At 37.0% G+C, this 26233-nt stretch overlaps 2 protein-coding genes across 8 annotated transcripts in view; one reads left to right on the forward strand and one right to left on the reverse strand.

The window, feature by feature from the left end:
- NAA35 (N-alpha-acetyltransferase 35, NatC auxiliary subunit) lies at positions 1-25678 on the forward strand. Of its 5 annotated transcripts, none has more exons than XM_015849284.2 (24): positions 1-90; positions 406-465; positions 1253-1394; positions 2472-2505; positions 4877-4991; positions 5927-6001; positions 7210-7377; positions 8020-8086; positions 9048-9091; positions 9705-9755; positions 10491-10574; positions 12092-12206; positions 12654-12832; positions 13889-13948; positions 15080-15186; positions 15397-15463; positions 16122-16220; positions 18787-18965; positions 19816-19952; positions 21833-21900; positions 22131-22271; positions 23757-23879; positions 24690-24770; positions 25345-25404. In XM_015849284.2, the coding sequence occupies exons 3-24, from the start codon at positions 1271-1273 to the stop codon at positions 25402-25404; spliced, it is 2178 nt and encodes a 725-aa protein (XP_015704770.1). In that variant the 5' UTR covers positions 1-90; positions 406-465; positions 1253-1270. The 5 variants fall into 5 exon arrangements, with proteins under 5 accessions (XP_015704770.1, XP_015704767.1, XP_015704769.1 ...); XM_015849281.2 differs by having other exon boundaries at positions 20-102; positions 25345-25678; XM_015849283.2 differs by having other exon boundaries at positions 53-177.
- The window catches only part of GOLM1 (golgi membrane protein 1), a 42456-nt gene continuing 38524 nt past the window's right edge, over positions 22302-26233 (reverse strand). For all 3 annotated transcript variants that reach the window (XM_015849287.2, XM_015849288.2, XM_015849286.2), the window contains one exon: positions 22302-22477. In XM_015849287.2, coding sequence (XP_015704773.1) covers positions 22353-22477 — 125 coding nt within the window. In that variant the 3' untranslated portion in view covers positions 22302-22352. The remainder of the gene's footprint in view (positions 22478-26233) is intronic.

The raw sequence follows: 26233 nt of genomic DNA on the forward strand, positions 1-26233 counted from the left end.
GTAGCGAGGCTGCGCGCGTGCGCTGTGGAAGGGAGGAAGGAGGGGTGCACGCATGCGTTCTGTTACTGAGGCCGGGATTCGGGGCTGGAGGTGGCTGGTCGGGTGTGTTGGTTGGGGGCTGGGGGCAGCGGGAGCCGGCGGGTGAGGCAGTGGTTGCATTCCTCGCCCCGCGCGAAGGTGAGGATGGCACGATCGCCTCCCGCCGCAGCCTCGTCGAGATGAGCCCCGCTAAGGCACTGGTCGTGCAGCCGGCGGGGGCGGCGAAGGCGGCAGTCGGCGTGCGCCGTGTGGGGGAGGTGGGAGGGGGAGGCCTGTCCGGCTGCGGGGCCGGGTGCCCCGAGGGCAGTGAGGGGTCAGGGGTTAGCGGCCCTGACGCCATTTCGGTCTCTCGTTCGGTGTCTGCAGGTGTCTTCTCGTCACGACCGGCACAGCTCGGTGGTTTGCGGCCTCCTGAGAGCCGGCGAGGTACTGACCTGGGGGACGAGTCTGCCTGGGGCTGGGGAATCCTTCCCGACTGCCGTTGAGAAGCAGTGCGGTCACCGCCGCTGTTTGTTTCTCTGGCACCCGGGAGGTCCGTTGTCACGGAGGCCTTTGTTGGAAGCTTCTGCTTCCGTGGGAAGCGCAGGGCTGCCTGACAGCTGTGCTGATATCCTTCACAGAACAGGGGAAGACTGGGTGCCACGTGGTGAAAGCAGTATGCACACAGTGCACCTTAGGGTGCACCACATGTGGGAGCACAGCACCAGCTCGGAGCAGTTGGTCACTGGTGCTCCAAAATTACGTTTTAGTCTGAGGTTATTTAACACTCTGGTAGTGGTCTTGGCATTGGAAATTCCCACGGTTATGTTCTGGGGCATAGCAACACCCGTTGTGTTGCTGTGGGAGGACATATGTGTACCTGGCTGTGTAAAACAACAGAAGATAAAACTGTGTTATCTACATCCTTTTTAAGGGAGGTTCTTCTCATGTGTCTTGTTTCATTTCCAGTTTGACAGAGACTTTCTTACGGCTCTGTACTGACAAAGCTTTGGTATTCTTAGCTTTTGAGGGTTTGTAGCCTATAAACAGGTGGTAAGGAAACTGAGTACCTTTCAAGCTGATTTTATGTACTAGCAGCCATTTAAATGAGGTTAGTCTCTCTGTCTTCTGTATTACTGCAGAGAAAAAAAAACAAAAACAAACAAACAAACAAAAAAACTTCCTTGAAGCCCTTTCTGTAATTGGTTACTAACATGCAGTCTCTCTGATACAGTTTTAGAGGAGCGGTAGCATGGTTATGAAAGCTTCAGTAGAAGATGATGATTCGGGATGGGAGCTTGGTATGCCTGACAAGATGGAAAAGGGTAATACAGACTGGGTAGACATAACCCGGGACTTTGAAGAAGCTTGTAGAGGTGAGTTGTAGTGCTCATGTTGTGTGAAAAACTTGAATCCTTGGAGAACCGAGTATAGGTTTTTGCTTCAGTAAATTAATTTGACCCACATTCAAGCTCCAAACCAAGAGACCACAATGATTGTGTGTTTTCCTGTGCTTAACTATCTGCAAGGCTGCAAATATCAGAAGAACATTGTTTTACTTCTTCTAGATTGCAGAAATCTGTATTTTTGTTGTGCTTTTTGTTTTTATGCATTTTTGCATCTGTTTTCTGTTGTTTGTTGTTGGGGTTGTTTTGTTTTGTGTTTTTGCAAAGAGTTCTTCCTGTGTCCTACTGAGTGGAAAGCTCATTTATCTATACAGAATCAACACTTTTCTCTGTATATTTTGAATTGATAGGATCTGATTATTTGTTCATTTAATTGGTCAGTGTATCATTTTTCATCTTTGAACTAAGGCTTAACTTCAGAAGGGATGTAGTGCACCCCAGTCGCCTGCAGGCAATTGCTTTCAATTAAACAAAGACTTTCTTGCTATTAGCTATTACTTTGTTGTGATGACAAATTTATATATTTTTAAGTTGACTTTATTAAGTTGACCTAATGAAAAATAAGGGTAAAACTGCAGCTTATGAGACACAATAATTTACACAATTACTGACAATTATTTTCTTGTACCATTGTAATTATTAATCATGTATGGTTTGTATGCCAGTCAGGTGTATCTGGAGGCTTTGCTAAAAGTAATGAGGAAAACCTAGCCTTTCAGTAAACACCTCCTTTGGAAAATTAAGCATCTGCCTAAAAGAGCATGGAAAACTTCTGTCCTGTGTTTCACGCTGTTCAGATTTAAAGTTTGGAGATTTGGTTGCTGGTGTCACAGGGAGGGATTAGGAATGATTATGAAGTACGATTTTTAGTCTTACAGTTGTAAAAATGCTAAGTAAAAGCAAGTAAAGGTGGAGTAGAAGGGTCTGGTTTGATTCCCACACTTTATTCTCTTTTAGACTATACAGTTTTAAAATAATAAAATTGTGCTGGAAATGTTGCACTAAGATTATGATTATAATTATTTATTGTGTTATGTTCCTTCATAGAACTGAAGTTAGGAGAACTGCTACATGACAAACTGTAAGTATGCCTTTTGGATAGTTACAGTTTTTTAAATATTAATGCTTAGTAATGAGCAAGTCATGCAATATTGGCTAAGGTTTTTAAATTTATACTTTAGTTAAAGTAGTTGAAATACTTGAGCATGTTTGTGATGCGTTTATATGAAGGCTGAGCATTTCTCTTATTGTCAGTATAGTATTAGAATGCCTTACTTTGGAAGGGACCTCAAGAATTGTCAAGTTTCATCCCTCCCAGCCTCAGGCAGAGTTACCAGCTACTAGATCAAGTACTAGATCAGATTTCCTACTGCCTCGTCCAGCCTAGTTTTGAGTACCTCCAGGAATGGACAATCCACAACCTCTCTTCCAGCACCTCACGGCTCTCTCAGTAAAGAAAAATTTCCTGGCATCCAATCTAAATCTTCTCTCCTTTAGTTTAAAACCATTCTCCCTTGTCCTGTCACTGTCTCCTCATGTAAAAAGTTGATTTCCCTCCTGTTTATAAACTCCCTTTAAATACTAGATGGCCACAATGAGGTCCCCCCTCAGCTTTCTCTGTTCCAGGCTGAACAAGCTTAGCTCCTCCAGCCTGTCTTCATAGAACTTCTCCAGCCCTATGATTATCTTTGTGGCCCTCCTCTGGGCCTTCTCCAGAAGTCCCACATTTTTCGTATGTTGGGGGCCCCAGACTTGGGGGCCTCACAATGGCAGAATAGAGGGAACAGTTGCCTCTCTTGCCATGCTGGCCACCCCCTTTTCAGATGGAACCTAGGGTATCATTGGTCTTCTGAGTTGCAAACACACGCTGCTGGCTCATGCTAAGTTTTTCAACTGCAAAGACCCTTAAGTCCTTCTCAGCAGGGCTACTTTCCTCCCAGTTTGTATACATACCTGGATTACCTTGGCCTATGTGCAAAACCTTGCACTTTATTTCACTGAATCTCATTAGGTTCACATGTCCAACCTTTCAGGTTTATCATGGTCCCTTTGGATGGCATCCCTTCCTTCTGGTATATCAACAGCACCACTCAGCTTGGTGTCATCAGCAACTTCCTGAGGGTGCACTCAGTCCCATCATCTATATAATTGTTCAAGACGTTAAAAGAGTACCAAACTCTAGGTATACCCACAGGGGACACCACTCATTACTGGTCTCGGTCTACAGCCCTCTGATTGTAATTTTCCAACCAATTCCTTATCCATGGTCCACCCTTCAAATCCATATCTCTCCAATTTAGAGATAAGGGTGTGGTGGGATACCATGTAAAAGGCCATACAGTAGTCCAGGTAGGTGTTTCTTTTGTCCACTAATGCCATCACTCTATCATAGAAGACCACCATATTGATCAGGCACAACCTTCCCTTGGTGAAACTGTGCTTGCTCCTCATATGCCTTAACATGCCTTCTTAGGAGTACCTTTTCCATGTTCTTCCCTGGCAGAGGTGAGGCTTACCAGCCTGTGGTTCCTCAGGTTCTCCTTTCTCCCTTTCTTGTAAATCAGAGTGATGTTTCCTTTTTTTCTAGTCCCTGACAGCCCTGACTTTTCAACTGTGATAATATTACATTTTCACTTTATAGATTTCATGCTAACTTTAGAGGTTATTGTTAGTAATGTTGAAACTAGTAAACCTACTGAACTATTTTACATGGAAATACTTTCATGCAAAAAGACCAGAAAAAGTTTTGAGTTTTTTAATTAATTTACTTCAGATGCCATTAGCATGCTTAGGTAAGCATGCTCTGTGCTTTAGAGTAATTCTAAAATGCCATGCCAAAATGGAAACTTGGAGCTCTATGCATGAAGAAAAAATACACTTCAACAAAAAGTACATGCCAAGATCCTGCTGGATTTTTTAGGGAACGAAGTGAGATTAAAATATTTTAAAGAAAATGTATATTACTAAGATATGCAAGTCTCTTCATTTAAAGAAGGAAAAAGGTTCTTGCTGAAGACCAGTAATCCTGAAGACAGGGAGGAACGTTCTATTTAATGGCTTTAGAATTATTTTCAGAGGTGTCACCACAGTAGAATCAAAGCACAAGTCATAGTTCTATAATTAAATATCTTTCAGAATTAGAACGCACAATAAGCCTTTTTTACACTTGCATAGGATTAGAAATGGCGTATTTAGCTAAGGAGTGTTTGTCTGCTCAATAAATACTAAGCAGTTTCTTTTATTTTTAAGCATGTCTTTTCTGACACACCTGTTAAGCAGTCCTCAGACTCATTAAAACCATGCTCTCACAAGATCAATCATAGTGCATGTGTAGCTTATTGTCAGCAGTGAGAATACAGTGTACTCAATATGTCATCTTATGTTCTTTTACACTGGTTTGTGAAGACTGTTTGGTATAAAAATTTGGAACATATTTATTTTGGTGTCCTTAGTTTTGGACTTTTTGAAGCAATGTCTGCTATTGAAATGATGGATCCCAAGATGGATGCTGGTATGATTGGAAACCAAGTTAATAGAAAAGTTCTGAACTTCGAACAAGCTATTAAGGTTTGTGTTTCCTGTTTTTGCCTTCTCACTGGCTGTGAAAAAATTATATGAGTAGCTTGTGGTGCTTGCCTGTTTTGTTACTGGATTACTATAGTGATGCTAACTCTTCCTGTGAAAATGACAGTTAAATTGTTAAATATTAATACCTCAAAGAAATACATTTTGGAAGTAGTTTTTGCAAGTCATCACATGCATCTTTTGTGTTTTATATGAAGATAGCTGAAGGGAGGCCAGCTTCTGTACTCTTAGTAACTATTGGTTCAGTTCATTAGTGTGAGCAGAAGCTGTCAAATCTAACAGCCTTCACAGTGATAATTAACTGCTGATGCATGGTCAACATTTATGAAAGTACACCAAAAGACTGCTCCTTGGGTAGGAATAATGCACTTGTAGAGGATATATATGTGTGTGTGTGTGTGTGTGTATATATATATTTACTATCATTATCCTTTTTTTTTTTTTTACCCAAACGCTTTGAATGGACTAAGGGTGAAATAATGGCAGTCTAATTCTTAATTCAGATTTGCATATACTGAACAAATAAAATGAAAATGAGAAATGAGGTCTCTGCTTCCCTGGTCTTTCAAGGCAATAAAATTCTGTGCAAGTACCCACAATGTAAAAAGCAACCTTCAGAGAATAAGTCCTGCATAGTATTCCTTATTCAGTCATTATTGTGACTTTGCATACTGTTTGTATTTTTAAGTGTTACTGTGATGGGAAGTTAACTTTTTGGGAATTCATGAAACGTTAAGAAGCTGATCAGTAACACATACAAATATTCAGAAGTCTTAACCAGTTTATAATTTCCTTTTTGGTTGTTCAAATAATAAGTTGTTTTTTGGCTATTGTCTTCCATATTCTTAATTTTTATCTCTTTTTGTTTGTTTGTTTTTTGTTTCTGCTTTTTTTTTTTTTTTTTTTTTTTTTTAAAGGATGGCACCATTAAGATAAAGGATCTCACTTCACCTGAGCTGATAGGAATAATGGATACCTGCTTTTGTTGTTTGGTAAGGATTTCTCTGCTACTAGCATTTAATGTTCTTGCTTTCAAAATATAATCCCTCAATCCAGATTGAAAAAAAGGAGGAGTAAAACCGAGGAATAGCGTACCACTGAACAGAAAATAGGTAATTTGCATTTTTATTTCCATTGAGATATTTGCATTGGAGAAGTATAACAGGCCATAAGTTTGATTTTACATGTGTTTGTTTTTCATTTTGAGAAATCATTGCAAAAGAGAATTTTGAGTAATGTAAAAGGGTTTGGAAATTGAGATACATATATTTTTTTTTATATTTAATTGCCTACTGTGTGTTAGTGTTTACTATGTAGGAAGTGAGTACACAGTAATCTACACTGTTACTCAGTTTTTTAAAGCCAGCATAGACTTCAAGCTTTCATTGGCATTTTGAGAGTGTAATGGAAATAATCTAAATCAGTTTGAAAAAGAGATGTGGATTATCAGTTATTTGCTAGTTGTAACTGTTTTTTCTATGTGTGTGTGTGTATATATATGCAACTGTACATGCACATCAACCTGCTCAGTAAATGATTCAAAATACTTTTAGATGATCTTTAAAACGATGTCAATAAAATTACTTAATTTTATACATTTTATTCCCAAAAGTCATACTGAGATCACTGTGTTTGACATGGTGTAACATAATTCCTCTTCTCCTTCCCACTTCATGCACTGGCTTTTTTTTTCTTTTTTCCTTTTAATTTTAGAGAGAGGAACTGTCATCATTTTTAGAAATCTTAACATACTGTATTTGGTGATATTTCAAGATAGAAATCATGTCCTGGATTACTGAAGGTTTCACTTTAGTTTAAAAATGTGGAAGTAGTAGAGAGTGGATTGTGAAAAGAAGCTATGTAGGATATCACTGAATTGTTTCATAGCTGATTTCATTTTTCATACTGGATTTTGTGAAGGAAACTTCTGTGTTTGGCGGTCTCTCAACTTAATATTATGTCTAAGCCACAGAGGTCAGAGCTGAACTTTTTTAAAAGTTTCCCCCACACCAGAATTTAGCTGAAGAGCTGTGGCTAAAGGTTGAAACATCATCTTCATCCCTTTCTGCTAGGTAGAAAGTTGTGATGATACAGACTTCCTTCATGGCTCACTGAAGCTCAGTAAGATGCAAAAAGAGCAGGAGTGTGAAAACAAGGAGTTGCCTGTCATGAGTAAGACATCTGATTTTCATTTCTGCAGATAACGTGGTTAGAGGGACATTCCTTGGCACAGACGGTGTTCACTTGCCTTTACATTCATAATCCGGACTTCATAGAAGATCCTGCTATGAAGGCTTTTGCTCTGGGCATCCTCAAAATCTGTGATATTGCCAGAGAAAAAGTCAACAAAGCAGCTGTTTTTGAGGAGGTACATTTCAAGATATGCTGTCATTAAGTATTGATTTCTTTATTATGCAGTGTTCTTTAAAGGAGATACTTAATGCTCTTTTCTACATTTTGCTTGAGTATTTGAGCCACTTAAGTATTTTGAACTTTTTTGTTCAGGAAACAATGCAAGTCTTGTGGCTAACCATTTCAAATCAGATTCATGTTTGATTTCCTTTCTGTTAAAGTTTTCATTTTGTACTTAAGGTAACCGTGTTTGTCTATCTGAAATATCTATGTATCAATGGAATGAGAATCTCTTTTCCTGTGATATAGGTCCATTCTGTACCTTTGTGTTGGAGAAATCCTTCATTGTCTCTGAGCTTGGACAAGTCACTTTTTAATAATGAGTCTCAAAATTGATTAAATAGTACTGTACATCCATAGTTTTTGAAACATATTGGTAGGATGATGCTTGGTATGAGTTAGGAAAGACATACTAGTATTAAAGGTTTATGTACAATTTTAGCAGAAATGTCACCCATGATTGGGGGTGTATTCTACTGTGTAGAATAAAATCAAACTTTTATCCCTGGTGTAGTTAAACAACAGCAACAAAAAGCAAGCTTAAAACTTTAACTGTGTATATTTCATTACTCATGCGTCTGCAACTTTCATATTTTAGGAAGATTTTCAATCAATGACCTATGGATTTAAAATGGCCAACAGTGTGACAGACCTTAGAGTTACAGGTACAAATTCTACTTTCCATGTGTCTGCCTATTGGCTGCATTCTCTTTAAGCATCTCACTTATTTTTAAACAAATCTAATGTTGTAGAGTCTTAATTTTTGTACCAGTCTTGTGAAAAATTATGGTTGGGTAAAAATAAGGACCAGTTGTTCTTTTTCTTGGCAAAATGACTTGGCTGTTTATTTGTCAAGTGTCTGAAAAAGAAGTGATTTAGTATCTGGAGTACTGCATCTGGGTCTGAGGACCCAAAATAGGGAAGATGCGGAGCTTTTGGAGAAAGTCCAAAGGAGGCTCACGAAGATGATCAGAGGGGTGGAGCACATCGACAAAGACAAGCTGAGGGAACTGAGCTTTTTCTACTTGGGGAAGGCTTCAGGGAGAAGTTGTTATACAACCTTCCACTATTTAAAGGGAGATTATAGGCAGGAGGTACCAGTTAGATATACTGGTAGATAGTAATAGGACAAGGGGGAGTGCATTTAAACTAAAGATAGGGAGGTCTAGATTAGATGGCAGAAGGAAGTTTTTCAGAGAGGTGCTGGAACAGACTGCCCAGAGAGACTGTGGATTCCTCATCCTGGGTGTGTTTGAGGCTAGGGTTGATAGGACGCTGGGCAACCTGGTCTAATATTTGATGTAGCTGTCACCAGCAGAAATACAACCGTGCGATCTAGTACTAGGGTAGCTACAAGACGTTGGAAGGTACTCTCCTTGCATTCCACTTCTCTGTGTTGCTACTTAGTGTCATCTAAACAGATTGCTTGTGAGGAGAAAGCTCTCTTGGACTTGTAAAGCCATGGATACAAATGTAATCACTGTATGCAGTAACCTTTCTATGCACTGTTAGAAGGCTTGAGCCTTCCCGTTAGTCTTTATTTCCTCATAAAACTTCTTTGATTTATATGATGTAGCTGTACTTAAGAACACTTCTCTGCTTTTAGTTGAATTTTTCCTTTTCTAGGTATGCTAAAAGATGTAGAAGATGACATGCAAAGACGAGTGAAGGTATTTCTTTTATATTTGATTTGCTGATTATACTTCAAGTGCACTTAATATAGGCTTTTAGAGAGAGAGCTGGATTATGAAGAATAAAAATAGTTTGGTAAATGGTGTTGTGTTTTTTTTTTGTTGTTGTTGTTTTTGTTTTGTTTTGTTTTTTCCCATGTGTGTGGTTTTGTTCAGAAGGACCGCTGCAGTGGATTGCGTAAAATGATGGTTCTTTAACTTCTAGGTAAAGATGCTGAACTCATAAGCCTTTTCTAAATTCATTAATAGTTACACCATTAGAAGTAAGTGGAATGGAGATATAGAGTGTGACACTGGGCTGTGACAGGGAAAGCGCTATTTGATTTCTGGCTTTTATGCAAGTACTTTGTGTAATATTAAGAATCAATCTTACTTTGTCTAAATATTTTAAGAATTTCTAGAAGGAGTGTAAATGCACTATTTTTAGAGTAGACTGAGGTTACTGTAGATTACTTAAGAAACAAGATGATGTGCTAAGAAGTTTTGAACTTAGAACTGTTTTTTTTAGTGTTATATAGAGGATAAAGAGCTTTTGTCAGTAACTTTCCTTTGCAGTTTTTAATAAACTATTTCAAATTCTTTAACCTTTTAGAGCACTCGAAGTCGACAAGGAGAAGAGAGAGATCCTGAAGTTGAACTTGAAGTAATTAACTGGTTCACTTTTTTACTTTCACTTTAGTACACTGTTGCTTAAACGAGTAGTTCAAATGAGTTGTGGGGAATGTGTGTCACCATTGTTTCCACACTTGTTGTATATGAACTGCTCTTCAAGAGTGGCCCTTAGGATAGCCACATTTAGTATGTTGACTTTTAAGCCCTGAAGACCTTGTGGCAGAATAATGCTGCTGCAGTGCTGCCCTTTTTCTGCTTACCTCTCAAGAAAACATTAGCAAAGTAGAAGGTCTTAACAGTCTTGTGCCTTCTCAACTTATTTCCTTCCTGTAGCTTTTACTCCTGTTGATTGCCTCTCCATTAAGGGAGAAGTTAGCAGCAGAAGGTGGAAACAGTGTAGCTCCTTCCCAAAAGGATGGTAATTAATGTATTTGAAGTGGTTGATATAGAAGGGTATGGGTTTTCTTTCCAAGTGACATGTTTTCTTCAGAAAGCAATTATAATAGGATTTCCAGGGGGAAGAAGAGACAAAATCAGTTTTTTTCAGTACCTTGTTCACCTAAGCTGAAACTGAAATGGCATTGGCATAGGAGCTACAGCCAGTGGCTGTGCTTTATCCAAAGTATCTTTGTATCTTTGTACAACTAGAGAGTATAAGTCAATGGATCTGTAATTATTTTTTGTAATAAGTTTCAGGATTTAATGTATATTGCTTAGTAATTTGCAGTGGGTTTTTTTTTGTTTGTTTGTTTGTTTTTAATTACAGCATCAACAGTGTTTAGCTGTATTCAGCAGAGTAAAGTTTACCCGAGTACTGCTGACTGTTCTAATAGCCTTTACCAAAAAAGAGGTATGTCTGTATGGTATTTTGTTTGCATTAAGATCCTTTCTCTACGATAATACAGACACTATGTAAATCTGAATTGATGTTCCTGCAGGGTTTAGTAAGCCCTGACAGTAGCTACTTCGCAGTTTTCTTTTTTTTTTTTTGTAAAATACACGTGAAAGTGCGGTACCTGATACAAGCACAGCCTTCTGGAAATCACTTAAGGAAACTGTATATGAGCTTGCAGAGTTACCTGCTATTGGGCTGTATTTTGTTCATCTCTAGAAAATCATTAGTTTTTCCTTCCATGTGGGTGTTTTGCAGTTATATCTAAATTTCTTCAGTCTGAGAACTGAGAAAGTAACGACCTTCCATATAGTTGATCAGTTTTTTAAAAAAATACAGGATTTCCTAGCTGTTGAAAGGAAACTGCTTGTTTTAGTTAGAATTGCTTATAATTTCAACTTTCATTAAGTTTTTTGTTTACTGGCATGGAGTTGTGCTCCTCCTAGTTCTGCTGTTGGAGCTGTTCCATATTGGATGGTTTAAAAGTCCTTGATTAAATTAAAATTCAAAGTGGTCAAATCCCAATACTATTGATAAACACCAGTGGTGAAGAAAAAGAAGTAGCTGAGAAAACTACATTCTGAATATAACCATTTGTAGAGTAGGAATTGAACTATGGTGTGGAAGTGGTGTAAGCAAATTCTGTTTGTATTAACTGCCACGAGTTATGTGTATGTTATTTTCTTCCTAGTCTGCTTTGATTTGATTTTTAGATCTGCTAAGCAGCTTATTCACATAGTAGAACTTTAAGAGGATATTGTGCAAAGCTACGAATAGTGTTCAACTTCTGTTAGCTCTTCAGGGGAATTTTAAACTTTTTCCAAAGGAAGCTGTATTTCATTTTGATGTTAGGTATAAAATATCTGAAGCTTTGTGAGGGACCATTAGCCTAATACTTTTAAAACAAAATCCTGCTCTTACAGAAAGCTGTTTTAAATGGTATTCTTTTTGCTAATGTTTTGTTTCATAGAATGTCAGAAAATACAGTATGTCAACAGATCATGGATGAATATTTCTGATGAAAATGTGGGATTTTCTAATATCATATAGTATTCTCATTTTGCTTGAAAACTTTTGTTCCATCTATATTGTTAAGAGCTCTGCATTTTTTTATTGTTTTTTTAATGAAGGGTGATCTTTTGAGTACTTCAGTTGGCAGAAAAGTTTTGGTTTTTGCTTCTCCAGATCTGCAAAAGCAACAGTAGACAATTTATGCGTAGTGCATAATAGTTTTTCAGTTGTAATTATTGTTAGTTCTTACCTTACTTAAAAATAATACTTAATAAAGTAATATTACATGTACACATAGGTATGTAAAATATCACTTTTTTTTTTTGCACAAAAACGTGTCTCTTCAAAACTGCTTTGTTCAAACATTTGAATTTTGTTGTCATACTTTTTTTCCAAAAGTAAGATGAATTCTGTAGTCAAAATATGTTGGTTTAAAATTTGAGTAACTGTCCTGTGCTTTTTAGACAAGTGCAGTTGCAGAAGCTCAGAAATTGATGACTCAGGCAGCTGACTTGCTGTCTGCTATTCATAATTCATTACATCATGGTATACAGGCACAGAATGATACCACTAAAGGAGGTAAGGTTTTTTTGTTTGTTTGTTTTTTCCATTTGTAAATATGTATCTTGATAAGTTTCACTGTTAAAGTATATTTTAAAAGTTCATTAGAGCTAGTACTACTTGTTATACAAACTGCTAGAGCTCTGAGTGCTGCTTCTTCTGAAATTAGCGATGTCACTTCAAAGCCAGAATTTATGTGAATGCTGAATAGTGGGCATTGCATTTCAAATCACTGCATATGCATTTCAGAACAAGAAGCAGCACCTCATTGTCTGTACAGGTAACTGCAGTAGTGTTGAAGGTTTTATAATAGTAATTGTTATCTCAGTTGCATAGTTAGTGTCACCAGAAGTTAATGTCAGCTAAAAGTCTTTTAGGCTAAGTGAATCATTAATACCATGCCTTTAAAGTGAGTTCTGAAAAGTAAGCTTATGTGCAGCTTTTCTCTCTCTCATCTCTTGTTAGATCACCCTATTATGATGGGCTTTGAACCTCTTGTTAATCAGAGGTTGCTGCCTCCAACTTTCCCTCGGTATGCAAAAATAATTAAAAGGGAAGAAATGGTCAATTATTTTTCCAAGCTAATAGACCGAATAAAAACTGTATGTGAAGTGGTAAACTTAACTAATTTGCACTGTATATTGGTAAGTATGAATATTTCATATTTATAGCCAAATATAAAATCTTACAGTTAGACTTAAGAAAAAAGTTTTGATCCATGCCTCGCTTTTGCACGCTGCAGAAAAAAATGAGTTGTATGAATGAACCTTTTGGTATTTTCTTTGTATTTATCTGGCATTGCTGTGTACAATTCAGTATCTGCTATCTCTCCTGGTACTTCATCTTATTTATTTAATTACTGGATGAAGGCCTTCTTTCTTCTCAAACTTCTCATTTTTCCATAACTCGTTAGATAGTAGTTATGCATCACGGTAGCAGACCACAAGGAAGTTAATTTCTTTGTAACTTATTTTCTGCGTCTGAAAAGCTGTGTCTGCCATAATGGAACGTAGCAAGAGACTAAATTTCTTTTTTTCTTACATGTATTCTAGAACACAGGAGCACAAATCTGTAAGCAAGTTATTCCGTGAATTCTATTCACGGCTAAGCATATAAAGCTAAGCAACTGTGTATGTTCTTTTTGAATAAGACATGCTGCCCCTAGTTGCTATTTACCTTGGTTATAAGAGATTTAAATGCTTCTCTGACATATGTATGTTCACTAACTGACAAGGGAGCTGCAGTTAAGTCAGGCATAGTCCAAAGACAAAGCAAAAATGCTTTGTCTTCCCATCTCCTGTTACATGAATTATATCAGTGTTTGCATGACGAATCTGCTACTAGTTAAACCCTGCAGTTTTATTACAAACCTGGCTTGGTGAGATGTAAACAGCTTCAGAGTATCCTGTTTCTTTACTACTATCTCAGTGTTGCATTGAGAAAAATAAATTTTAAAATTTGTGTTCTGTAATTGATAATACAGAAGAAATAGATTTCAAGTTCATAAAAGGCTTTTTTGATAGTTTTTGTTCCTTCTTTCTTACAATTTGTATAAGCTATGCTATCTGCATGTGTGCATTTTTGTGTGTAACACATACATAAAGAGTGTGCATACGACATATGCATAAGAAATGCAACTGTGTAGAAGAGTTGCCATATTAAGCTGACCTTTGTTTTAATTCTTCCTTAATACAAATTAGGATTTTTTCTGTGAATTTAGCGAGCAATCACCATGTGTTCTTTCAAGATCTCTGTTACAGGTAAGTTCCAGTCTTTGAGCAAAGTGATTAGCTTTCATGACAAACACAGACTCATCCTCTTGCTTTACATACCTGCATTATTTGCTCACCACTTAGTGTAATACAGGTTGTAAGATTTTTCTGGAGCTACATAAGTATCAGATACATATTCTGATCTCATTGTTTTAAAACATTTTAAAAATATTATTTAGACTATGTTAGTACCTACTGGGTAAAACAGTGTTGAACTTTTTCCTGTGCCCTAATATTGGACCTGTACAGGCATTTTTCTGCTGTTCCGCATCTGCTTTCTTTAGTCTGTGACTGATCACATATGAACTACTTCTGTTGCTGCAACAGTAGCGGGTGATTGGGATACAGTAGAGTTTTTTTACTTGCTGCTTTGTTTGTCCTGACAAAGTATTATGTATTCCTGAACTCTTGAGTAGAATACACTTCCTTGTAGGAGGTTTTGATCTGCGTAGGGTGTTCCTGGATGTATGAACTCCTTTCCCTTTTATCCCATGTAAATAATGTGTAAAATTGATGGTGAATGTCTACTGGCAAGCAAACATTTTCATAACATACATATGTTCAGGCTTTGCACTGCCTGTGTTTGTGCAGTCCCTGGCGGAGCCTGGCAGCACAGTTTCTCCAGTTGCTGGAGAGCCATGTAGAAAAGGGACAAAGCACTTATGGATGAAAGAGGAATCATGTAGAAAAGGGACAAAGCACTTATGGATGAAAGAGGAATGAGCAGCAAGTGTGACCAGTGAAAGCAGAAGTATCTCTAGGACAGAAGAGTTCTGCATTGGTCCATTTCTTTTCAGATTTGACTTTATTTGCCTCCAAGGAAACTGTGCAAACTATTTTCTGTTAATCTTTGGAAACATCTGTCTGATGAATCATAGTTGAAAAAAAGAAATGAAATAATTTTCCATGTCTCAACTTATGCAAAAACGGAGCCGTATTTTGTGTGAATTCAATACAAATGACTGATCTGTTTTTAAGATTGCCAACTAACCAGACTGTCTGAATATTTAAAGAAATTTTAATACATTTAAATATCTTAAAGAGTTCCCTGTATGCTATTTATTTGAAGCATTACTTTTAACTTAACACACATTTCTAAAAGTACATTTTCATTTTCAGACAACTTTTCTGGTAGATAATAAGAAGGTGTTTGGTGCTCACCTCATGCAAGACATGGTAAAAGATGCTTTAAGATCTTTTGTCAGTCCTCCAGTACTTTCACCAAAGTAAGTGTGTCTGAATTGACTTGCATGTGTGTACATAATATGATAAAAAATATTTCTTTTTGCAAAGACAGACATTTGAAGAATGTACAAATTTTGTATTAATTTGTTGCTTAATATGTAAAAGTATTCTTATATCTCTTGCTGAATTTTGTGCAACATAGTGGTGACGTTTTAAATTCATGGGTTCATCTGTAAATATTTCCCTTCTAGATGCTGTCTTTATAACAGTCACCAGGCTAAGGACTACATTGATTCCTTTGTGACACACTGTGTTCGGGTAAGTGTTCATTCCAATTACATTGAATGCATTCACGTATGACTACTTTCAAAATTAAACTTACCTCTGAAAATGAAACCAGTTATTTTAGATAACTGATGTGAAGGCAATATTGGAAAACTTGGCTATCTTAAAATGGTAATACATTAAAATTTAGAAAAATGTTGGTTTTTTGTTGCCTGTATTATATTTCCAGACTTTTCACTAACACCTCATTAACATTTGATGTTACAAGAAATCTTCACCAACTAGCTTTTTACAGGGTATTTACATGTCATAAGAAATGCATAGTAAAACCTGAATTATTTTACCTTCTCTCTGATTAAAAAACAAAAGTGAAAAGATTCTTTGTATTACGATGACAAAGCAATGAAAATACCAGAAAATATTGGAAGACTAATTTCTTACTTTTAAATCTCTTCCTACATCAGTCTCTTGTCATCACATTCTTCAAAAGTGCTTACCTAATACCTTGTTGACTTGCATACAGAGAAGTGGGCACTTGTGTTGCTCCAAATTGCTTGCTTGCCTGTTAGCTTGCGGGCTTTCTAGGGAGTCTGAAAGACCCTACCTTCCTAATGGTAGGTGTATAAAACATGCCCAGAAGTCCTCCACAAGGTTGTGTTGAAAAATTAAAACTGTGCTTTGTTTCTTTCAGCCATTCTGTAGTCTGATTCAAATCCATGGACACAACAGAGCTCGTCAGAGAGATAAACTGGGACACATTCTAGAGGAGTTTGCCACCCTTCAGGATGAGGTAGTTCCCTAAGTAGCAGGCCAGCAAACCTTTCTTTCCAGACATATTCCTGCCAGATTGGAGCATTATTTGATTATATATAAAAGAAGCAACTGCTCTGTGTCCTCGTGTCTTTAAGACGACTTCAAAACAAGGATTCCTAAAGTTCAGCCCAAGAAGTATATAGGATGAATCCAAATACTTCTTGTTAGATCTACTGAACAAAAAGATGCTGCATTTTGGGGTTTTTATTTGTTTGGATTTTTTTGTTTTATTTTAGATTAATTTTGTCACATCAGTAAGCTTTGTGGAAACCTACTATTATGTCTGTAACTCAGTGACAGTTCCACTTCTTGTACTCTTCAGTCCATGTTAGTCTGCAAGCTTGTAAGCAGAGAGAGGTGGATGAGACAGAAATCCATCAGGTTCCTGAAACGCACTGCTTGCTACACATCCTCAACGTGTGCCCTGGTGGCGCAGTGGTTAAAGACGCCGCCTTGCAACACTGGGGCCCGGAGTTCGAATCCCCCCTGTGGCGCAAATGGTAGAAGTGCCGCTCTGCTACACAGAGGCTCGAATTCTGGGGGCTGGACTCGATGATCTCTAAGGTCCCTTCCAACCCGCACGAAACTATGAAACTATGAAACGTGCCTAGTAGGAACCAATACACTGCTGAATTTACTGCTGGCAAACTGAGAAGGCATACTTAACCTAACTACCAGTGGTGGCCTTAGGTACAGAGATCGTAACATTGTAGAGTTTGAGGTTTGGTATGATATACTGAAGGCAAGTATTAATATATACTAGATTAAAACTAGATTTTAGAAGATCCAACTTCAGGATGATTAGCATCCAGCTATGAGGGATTCCTTGGTAGGCATCTGTGGATGTCAAAGGGGCTTGTAAGTGCTGGGAATTATTCAGTAACAGCCCTCCGTAATTACAACAGTCTATTCCCCTATAAAGGGAAAGAGAGGAGGCCACCCCTTCCTAAATAATGACCTTCTGTCTGTGCTTAAAAGAGAAAAAGAAGCATATAATCTATGGAAAAGTGGCCTAAGGACTACCGAAGTGTTGCTATGGCATGCAAAGTTGCCATCAGGGAAGCTAAGGATGAAAACTGAAAATTGCCTTAGATGACAGAAATGAGGAGCTTCTTTACTTACATAAGCAAAGTAGAAGTGCACAGGGAAGGCATATGCCCATTGATAGAACAGAACAGCAGAGCACTACCTTCAGGTAGTGTTTCTTTGCCAGCTTAACTGGAGCCCAGATCACAGGGTTAAATAGCTGTAACAGTACAAGTCTTAACCTACAGTCAGTGAAGGAAAACAAGTGTCAAAAGGTACAAGCTGTGCTGTGAGAAGTTTTGCCTTGATATAAGAAAGCAGGTTGTTGTTGTTGTTTTTTACAGTGAGAACAGTCATTGTTGCAACAACCAGTAATGTGATAAAATCCCTATCACTGTAGGCTTTCAAGGTGCTGTTGGGCACAATGCTGTATAGTCTCATCTAGGCCCCATTCTCCATTAAAGGTTGGACCTGATGATCTTCAGAGGTCCTTTTCCAGTGGAGCTGTTTTGTGATTCTCTGAGACATCTTTGCAAGACACTACTGAAAATTCAGATTTATAGCTCTGTAGAGCAGAAAACGGCTTTCTTTTGTTAAGTTTTAAAAAACATATGTGAAGTAAACAGTAGTTATTTAAAATATGTACTCCAGCTTGTTTGGGATTTCTCTCCAGAATGGACAGTAAAAGACAACAGAAAAAGGTGAGTTTCCTGCTGGAAATGTTTCCTTTGGTAGTCCAAGGTAATGAAATATTTTCCAGGACCCTCTTTCTAAGAAGAACAGTCACTTAGAGGTGGGGGAAATTTTATGTATTCTAGCATCTCTGAAGATGATTTGCTTGGGTGTTTACTGCAATACTGCTGCAAATGCTGAAGTTTTGAGACACTTAAAAAAAAAAAAAAAAAAAAATTCTGCAGTGTATAATGGGGTGTTTTGTTTGGTAGTACTGGTAATATTCCTACTTAGAGAGACTTCACATCTTCTATACAATTACATTTTAAGACTGAATAGGTCTTACCAATGTTCTTGTTTCTTTGGTTGGCCACAGTGTGAACATACTTGCATACCAAGCTTAGAAATACAGTATTTCATTGCAGCCAAGTTAAAAAAATAAAATGGAGTGATTGCAAAAACAGAAAGACAAGTAATAGTTTACTGTATTTTCTGAGTTCCACTGTTCACAGGACTGTTAATCATTTTAAAATTTGAAATTTTAATATGAGCAGAGGTATTTTTGGTTAACAAACTTGCCTCCCCGAATTATTGTATTAAACACTTTTTCCATTTGGTAGAATTTCCTTATACTCATGTGAAAAATGTTTTTAATTTTTACCAGTTCTAGACCACTGACACAACAATGTCTGGAGAAACACTTCTGTTTTGAATTTGGAGCATAACTTTGGTAGCATTTGTACTCTGATTTCTTTATTTCTGGGAGAACTTCAATGTATTTCAGTCTTATGTTCTTCCTCTCGTCTGTTACTGAATAGTTTGTCTTTGTTTTTCTTTTTTGGTAGGCAGAAAAAGTAGATGCAGCACTTCATAGTATGTTACTGAAGCAGGAACCACAAAGACAACATTTGGCATGCTTGGGCACCTGGGTCTTATATCATAACCTCCGTATTATGATACAGTACCTTCTGAGTGGGTTTGAGTTGGAACTTTACAGTATGCATGAATATTATTATATATACTGGTAAGAGAATGCTTTCTTTACAGTTCTTGGGGGAGGGATGCTACTGCTGAGTTTTAAATGTGAACATTTTGAAAAATGGATTTCAGCTCTTTCTTTCACTTTGAGCAGTTAGGCAGGTTTACATTACTTCAGTGCATTTTGTTTTGTTTCTGCATTGCTTTGTTGATGGTTTTCCCACATTAAGTGGGAAAAGTAATACCACAGGAGTTACCAGAGGTTGGCAATGTGCTTGGTAGTACTACCTTACAAGTAATACTCAGCTTTCTGTAACATAGTATGTTTACCTGCCCTAATTCCCCCTTTGTCTTCTTTAATAAAATCACTCATGGTCTGAACTATCCAACCAAGTGTTTTATCACCACACATCAAGTTAAGAAATAAAAATGAGGAAGCCTGTAAATTACACAGTAGTTTTTCTCCTGAGTTGTAAATTCTTACAGAGCATTATTATTTTCTTCATGTGGTCCAGATCTATAATTTCTGTTGTTTTTCTTTAGTTCCTTTTGTTCTGATACAATATTTATTGGACCATCTCATGCTCAAGAGGAAATTTCTCTAAAAGAATTCTTTAAAATTTCTCTTAAAGAACGTCACATGTATATATTGTGGACTTGGTGATTTTGTTTGGTAATACATGACATTTAAAGCCTGAAACTTAATAAAACAGAAGATAGAATAATTTGTTGTTCTCAACCATGCACATTTTTCAATGGATTTGGATGGATTTAATTGCCCTAAAGGTTGTCTCTGTGAGTAGGTTCACTGAGTAAACCAATTAGCATTCAGTTAGAAAGCATGCATTATGTTTTATGCTGTAGTACTTAACAACAATATGCTGTTTTTTCTACAGGTACCTATCAGAGTTCCTCTATGCTTGGCTGATGTCAACGCTCAGCCGTGCTGACAGCTCTCAAATGGCAGAAGAGAGAATAATGGAAGAACAACAGAAAGGCCGTAGTAGCAAGAAAACCAAGAAAAAGAAAAAAGGTATCTGAGATGTAAAGTGTAACTCAGATTTGGTTTTTCTCTCCTTTTCTTGTGGCCATGTCAAACTGAAATTAAGAATTGAATACGAACATATGAGTGAGAAGAATGTCCTGAAGTTTATGAAGGCTAAAAATAAAATTTTTTAACTAAAATAATGTCTGCGCAAGAGTTATCTATTTGTTATTTAAATAAGTTTAAAAAAAAACATACCCAAACTCATTTGTATTCTTAGCTTCAGCAGTTGTGTTATACCTTCGATGCTGTGAGATGTATTTAACAGGCCCAGAGCAATTTTCTTTGAAAAATACTGCCTTTCCAAAGTAACTATAGACATGAAGGTATGCTTTTTGTGACTAGACTCTGTAGCTAGATTCAAAGACCAAACTTTCAATATATTTATTTAATTTCTCTTTGTGTTCAGAATGTTTCTTAATTTTAAAATGTTGAGTTACCCTGTTTAAATTCAGTGGTAGCAATGTTGTGCAAGAAGTCTTGTTTAGAAACTCAGTCTTTCTCTGATGCTTCCACAGGAGAGAAAATGAGAATTTCGCTTTTAGTATCCTAGCAGACTAACTCTCTAGTCAGAGCAATAAGCATGCCTGCTAAAGAAGTAGCCAAACCGCCTTGTTGATTAGTATTTAATATGGCTTTGCCATGCCAAAGTGGCTAGTAAGGGTGCACTAAATTGGGGTTACCTTAGCATTATCTTTGTGATTGAACACCATGCAGACAGTCTACTTCTCTGCTCTCTCTCTACTTCTTCATTCATTCTTTTCTGTGTATGCATATCCTTGTCTTTCAGTCAAGGAGAACATTTAGATTTGAACAGCTTGAGATTATTTTAGCTGAATTTTCTTTGCTCTGTAAATTCAGAAAATTTTACACTTTGTAAAAAGGTGCCAAATATGAGGCCAGATGGCACTAGTTATACAGAGGAAGCTAAAGGGAAAGTTCAAATAATATTATTTGAGTAAAAAATCTTACATGTTAAAAAAGCTTCAGCCTTCTATTGACTGTTTATTTCATTGAAGGCAATGTAACATTCATGTGATTGTAATTAAGTATGTCTTGTGATATTTTATGTAATCAGGAGCCAAGTGAGCAGAAGTGCTCATGCTTCAGTTGTCTTTCATTATTTACAATGCAGAAGGCGTAGCCTCTTTCATTGATCAATCCAAGCCAGCTAGCTTACATTTTTAACATCAGCACAACATGCTGTTGAAGTCAGCATGAACATAAATTGAATAAATTGAAGTCAGTACAGAACACTATCCTAATACACAAAGCAGGAAACTAATTCCTGGTCTTAAAATGGGCGCTAAATGAGCCCATGCAGAATTCTCACCTTCTAATGAAAGTGAATAGTGAGATGCAAGAAAATGATGTAAGTATTGATTTCTGCTATGTAGGTGAGTTTTGCTGTGTTTTGGTGCTCAATTTTGTGTAAAATTTTTGAGTGCCAGCAGCTGGTATTTAGCACATTTATGCATATTTCAGTATTTAAGCTTTTTTTCATTTATTAGGAAGAAACAGATGCTGACAGTTCTCATCATAAGTAAAATTTCTTCAGTTATTTTCTTGGAAGTACAGTTGCACATATTTGGTAATTGCATGGAAGCTTACAAATACTGCAAGAGGGGGGAGAAAACTTACTTGAGAAAGTGAGAAATATGTTAGATTCATTGTTCCTAGAATATATGCAATTCAACAAGCAGTATATTGTAAGTGGCAGTTTAATGAAAAGGAGTAATTCACAATGAGCGTTTTGGCTCATATAATATAGTGACACATGTCATATTTGAACAGCACTCTTGGAAATAATCTGAAATAAGTTCTCTTGCTTATATGGAATTTAAAAATTCTTCATCTAAAATTTGCAGTTCGCCCTCTGAGCAGAGAGATCACTATGAGCCAAGCATACCAAAACATGTGTGCTGGGATGTACAAGGTAATTTTTACATGCTCTATTGATCAGTGGCTTCTTTTTTAAGGAGAATAAAGTATAGATTACATGCCATCTTTATTTTTAGTGGAACTAAAAATGAAATTCAGGTTTTTAATGTGGTATAGTAAATTCTCTACTTGTTTTGCCTCTGTCTAGACTATCTTTTATCTTGCTTGCGCAAAAGACAGTGTAAAACTAACACTTCTCACTGTACTCTATCCTGTCCTTTTTAGACAATGATTGCATTTGACATGGATGGCAAAGTAAGAAAACCAAAGTTTGAATTGGATAGTGAACAGGTGCGGTATGAGCACAGATTTGCTCCATTCAACAGTGTTATAACACCACCCCCAGTGCACTACCTGCAGTTTAAGGTAATTTTAAAAAAGCAGCACCACTCATGCTTTTGTCACTAATCCTTTACTTAGACACTACTGTAATTACAAAAAGAGCTCTTAATATCTCAGAGTTTGTATTAAGGCATACCTGGGCATCCTCAGACAGTAATAGGGTGTTCCTGTTCTTGATAGAGGGTTGCAGAGTGGCTCTATGGTCTTCCAGCTTAAGACGTTCTGTAATTCTTTAAATCAAAATTGCAGGAAGTTCTATTTTTAGTTGTATGCAAGGAAATCTGTTTTAAATTCTTACTAAGACTTTTAGATAGTTGGAAATGGATCTACTCTCACAGTTTAAGATGCTTCTGTTGATTTGCATGAAAATGAAGTCTGTTGAAAGTCCATTGACAGACTTCTTTGTTGTAGTTTGTCTAGTAGAATGTTTTTATTACAGCAATAGTTAGGAAAAGGAAACAAGGATGAAACTAGATTTCACTTTTAAATAATGGAAGCACTGGTTGGAAGCACGATATGTGGAGGTCTACCTTTGTTCAGTCTCATCCTAAGTAGTGTTACAGATCAGACCAGCTGTATCTGTGTTTAGTCAAGTCCAGAAAAAATACAGAGATACACATTCCTTGTTGGAAAACCTGGTCCTGTTACTTTTTCTTCTCCACTTAGTCTGTGGATAACCTGATTCAGGGCTGTACTATTTGCATTTTCTTGTCATGTTCAGTCTAAATCTCCCAAGCTGCAGTTTATGGTCTTTCCCAGTCTGCCATCACAAAGAAGCTTAAGAGAACCCGGTTGGTTTGTATTCAGCTCAGTGTTTGCTGCAACAGTGCTCCTCCTCCAGTTGGTGACTGGAGTATACTCCAGTCCTATGTGGGGTTATTCTGCTTCAGTTACAGCAATTTCAAAATTTCATGTTGAGCTTAGGTATCTGTTGGCCAATTTCTTAAGCTTTTACAGGTCTATCTGGCACTGAAACTGTAATATATAGCATGCCAGCCACACTCCTTAATGTATTATCATGAATAGCTGTTGTGGAAATTAAGACATGGCTTCTTCCCTGTCACTGAAGCTTTTATTCACTCTCAAAAAAAATAGCTGAAGCTTCAAAATTCTATAAAGTGAAGATTTGAGTAGAGCGAGTCTTAAATGTTCTTTGAGTAAATACTGTTACATCCATTTGGCTTCATGTTTTGGGTTTGTTTTTTTTTCTTTTTTGCTCCTTTTTTCCCTATAATTTTATTCCCTACTGCATAGGACTAAATAATCAAATGAATGGCAAGTTGTTGTGAACAGGTATCACTTTATAGCAACATCTTGTGGCAGTACACAGTGACAATTAAACAATGTATTGCTGCTTAGTATTTGCCTTTTAAAATAAATGTTTTTAACTTTACTGCTTTTTCTTAACGTTATCTTTTTCAACACAATCATCTTCAGTCAGGGTAATAAAAATACAACTTTTTGGCAACTGATCTTAACATGTATTTATATATTTCTTTAATATGCTAGGAAATGTCCGATCTAAATAAGTACAGCCCCCCTCCTCAATCAGCAGATCTCTACATGGCAGCTAGCAAACACTTCCAGCAAGCTAAAATGATTCTTGAGAATATTCCTAATCCAGACCATGAGGTAAGACTAAAATACTAGAAAAATTAGTGGTTGCTAATGACAGAATGTGTTTGATTGAATGAGTTTGCTTGAGATCCAGGGTACCCTTACATGTACTCTTCAAAAATGCTGAGTAAAGCTGAATATTTTTATTAAGGACTGATCAGAGCAGTGTGGTGGCATTTTACACAGCAGTTCATCACATTTAGTAATGGAATCTGGATTGTGCTCATGCTTCCAAGGCTTCTCTCTGCTGAATATCTTAAAGGACAGGCAGCAACATAGTTCTTTCTTGTATGATACCTGCTGGTGTCACTTGAAAAACATACCAGTTTTACCAGGAAGTTAACTTCCACGCATTCATAGCTCATCTGAAGCCTGATAATTTTCCCTGAGAGATGAGAAAAATTAGTTTGAATGGCTAGAAAGTAGATTTGAATCTGGCAGCAGTTTTTTTTCAGTTCTAGATTGTAAACACTTAATGTTTGGACCAGTGTATAGGGTAGATACCTAAGGTCTGTCTAAACTTTTTTTTTTTTTTTTTTTTTTTTGGACAAGTACCTCAGAATTTGTTGCAGTCTTAATGGTATTTGTACTTAAGCATGGAAGACAGTGGTCTTGTGGTCAGTTGGAACAAATAAAATGTACCCTTTATTAAATATCACTAATCCCCTTAATGTAATTCTGAGTAATTTCAGAACACTCTGATCTCTGGTGAAATACACTGGAAGACTGTAGTATAGTTTCAGTATGCAAGTGTGTTTACTATCCTTGAAATGATTTTGAAGTCATATACTTTCAACTGAAAACTACATGCTGTTTTCTGAATAGGTCAATCGAATTCTAAAAGTTGCTAAACCCAATATTGTGGTCATGAAGCTTCTGGCAGGAGGTCACAAAAAAGACACTAAGGTAAGAAAATACCAGGTTAAATTAGTGTGAAATATATATGCAGTATATATGCAACAATACCACAGCTGAATTAGTAGATTCAGGCCATAGTTACTCTGACAGTCAAAAGAACTGGGAAGCAACAGTTCATTTTCCCTTGAAAATAAGTATGTTGTAATTATTTACATAAAGAAAACTCTTATGTTTTAAATAACTTTGAAACAAAATTGTAAAGTATGTGTAGGATAACATGTACAAAATTAGTCTTGAAGAGCAGGAAGGAGTAATTGATATTTGTGCCAGCAACTTGTGTGAACACAGCAAGGAGAGTGGCTGGCTTTAGGATAAGTAGATCAGAGGGAGGAGAGGGCCTTCAGACTTTCCTCTGGAAGGGTGGGCACAGAAGAGGAAAAGACGATGGTTAAGGAATGCGCAGGAGCACTTTACTGCTTTGTACCTCTGGCCACTGGAGAAATTACTGGAATATCCAGAACTAGGTTGGAACATTTTTCAGATAAATAGAAAAGAGCTGGGATTATTTTTTTCTATCTCCTGATGTTGCTTGAGTGTAATATATTAAATGTTCCCCTTCTAGGTTCCTCCAGAATTTGACTTCTCTCCTCATAAATATTTTCCAGTTGTGAAGCTTGTTTGAAAGATGAGACTGTTGTTAGGATACCTGAGGCATAATCAGGTACCAGCAGTAGGATGGAAAATCTAGTAGTGTACCAGCTGAATGGAAATCTTGGGGATAAAAGTACTGATTATGGAGTATCTCTAGCCTGCCTTCTTTACATGGACTGAATGACAACTGCTGTTTTAAAGTGGTGTTTTATAATGTTACACAGGTGAAGATGAATTTAATCAATTGTATTGTTGAAAAATGTTGTAACATCATTGATTTTAAATAAACATTTAATCAAAAATCACTTTTATGAATGAACCCTGTCACAAAATTGGGTTTAATCACTTGTTGCTGAATATATATGCTCTACAGTGGTATGTCTGATGATAGGCACAGCTGAGCTGCTGCAGTTAGGCTTTTAGCAAAGCCACTTGGAGAAACAGCTTCCATACTTTTGCCTGAACTGCACTGTTCACTTGTTTTGCAAGTAAGATGGCTGAGTTCTTTTCTTGCCAAGTCCAGTCAACTTAAACAATCTTTATAGAAATTAAAAGCAGATGAAAAGGAGACTTATTCATTAAGCTCCCACTGAATTCAGTGATTTTTTTGTTTCAATTTTGTCAGTTGTCTTGGAGCAATTTTGCTTCAGATGGATGAGGTGCCCTTGAAGACAGAAGACAGGGAACGGAGTAGGACACATGAGTTGAGATGAAAACCATCTGCCAAGCCAGAAAAGGAAAGGGAAAAAATAATAGTAATGATAATTACATATACAAATGAGATTATTGTCTGACTCAGTTCTTTCTGGGGTGCCATGTCCCCATAAGACCTACTTTCCAAGACCCAGGGTAGTAATCCA

The sequence above is a fragment of the Coturnix japonica genome, chromosome Z, assembly GCF_001577835.2.
Source record: "Coturnix japonica isolate 7356 chromosome Z, Coturnix japonica 2.1, whole genome shotgun sequence".
Taxonomy (NCBI): domain Eukaryota; kingdom Metazoa; phylum Chordata; class Aves; order Galliformes; family Phasianidae; genus Coturnix; species Coturnix japonica.

Bases quoted from the DNA above. Each gene is read 5' to 3' on its own strand.
- NAA35 (XM_015849284.2), top strand. From the start codon at position 1,271: ATGGTTATGAAAGCTTCAGTAGAAGATGATGATTCGGGATGGGAGCTT. The intron at 4,992-5,926 runs GTTTGTGTTTCC...TTTTTTTTAAAG, and splicing joins ACTTCGAACAAGCTATTAAG to GATGGCACCATTAAGATAAA. The intron at 13,949-15,079 runs GTAAGTTCCAGT...TTTCATTTTCAG, and splicing joins TTTCAAGATCTCTGTTACAG to ACAACTTTTCTGGTAGATAA.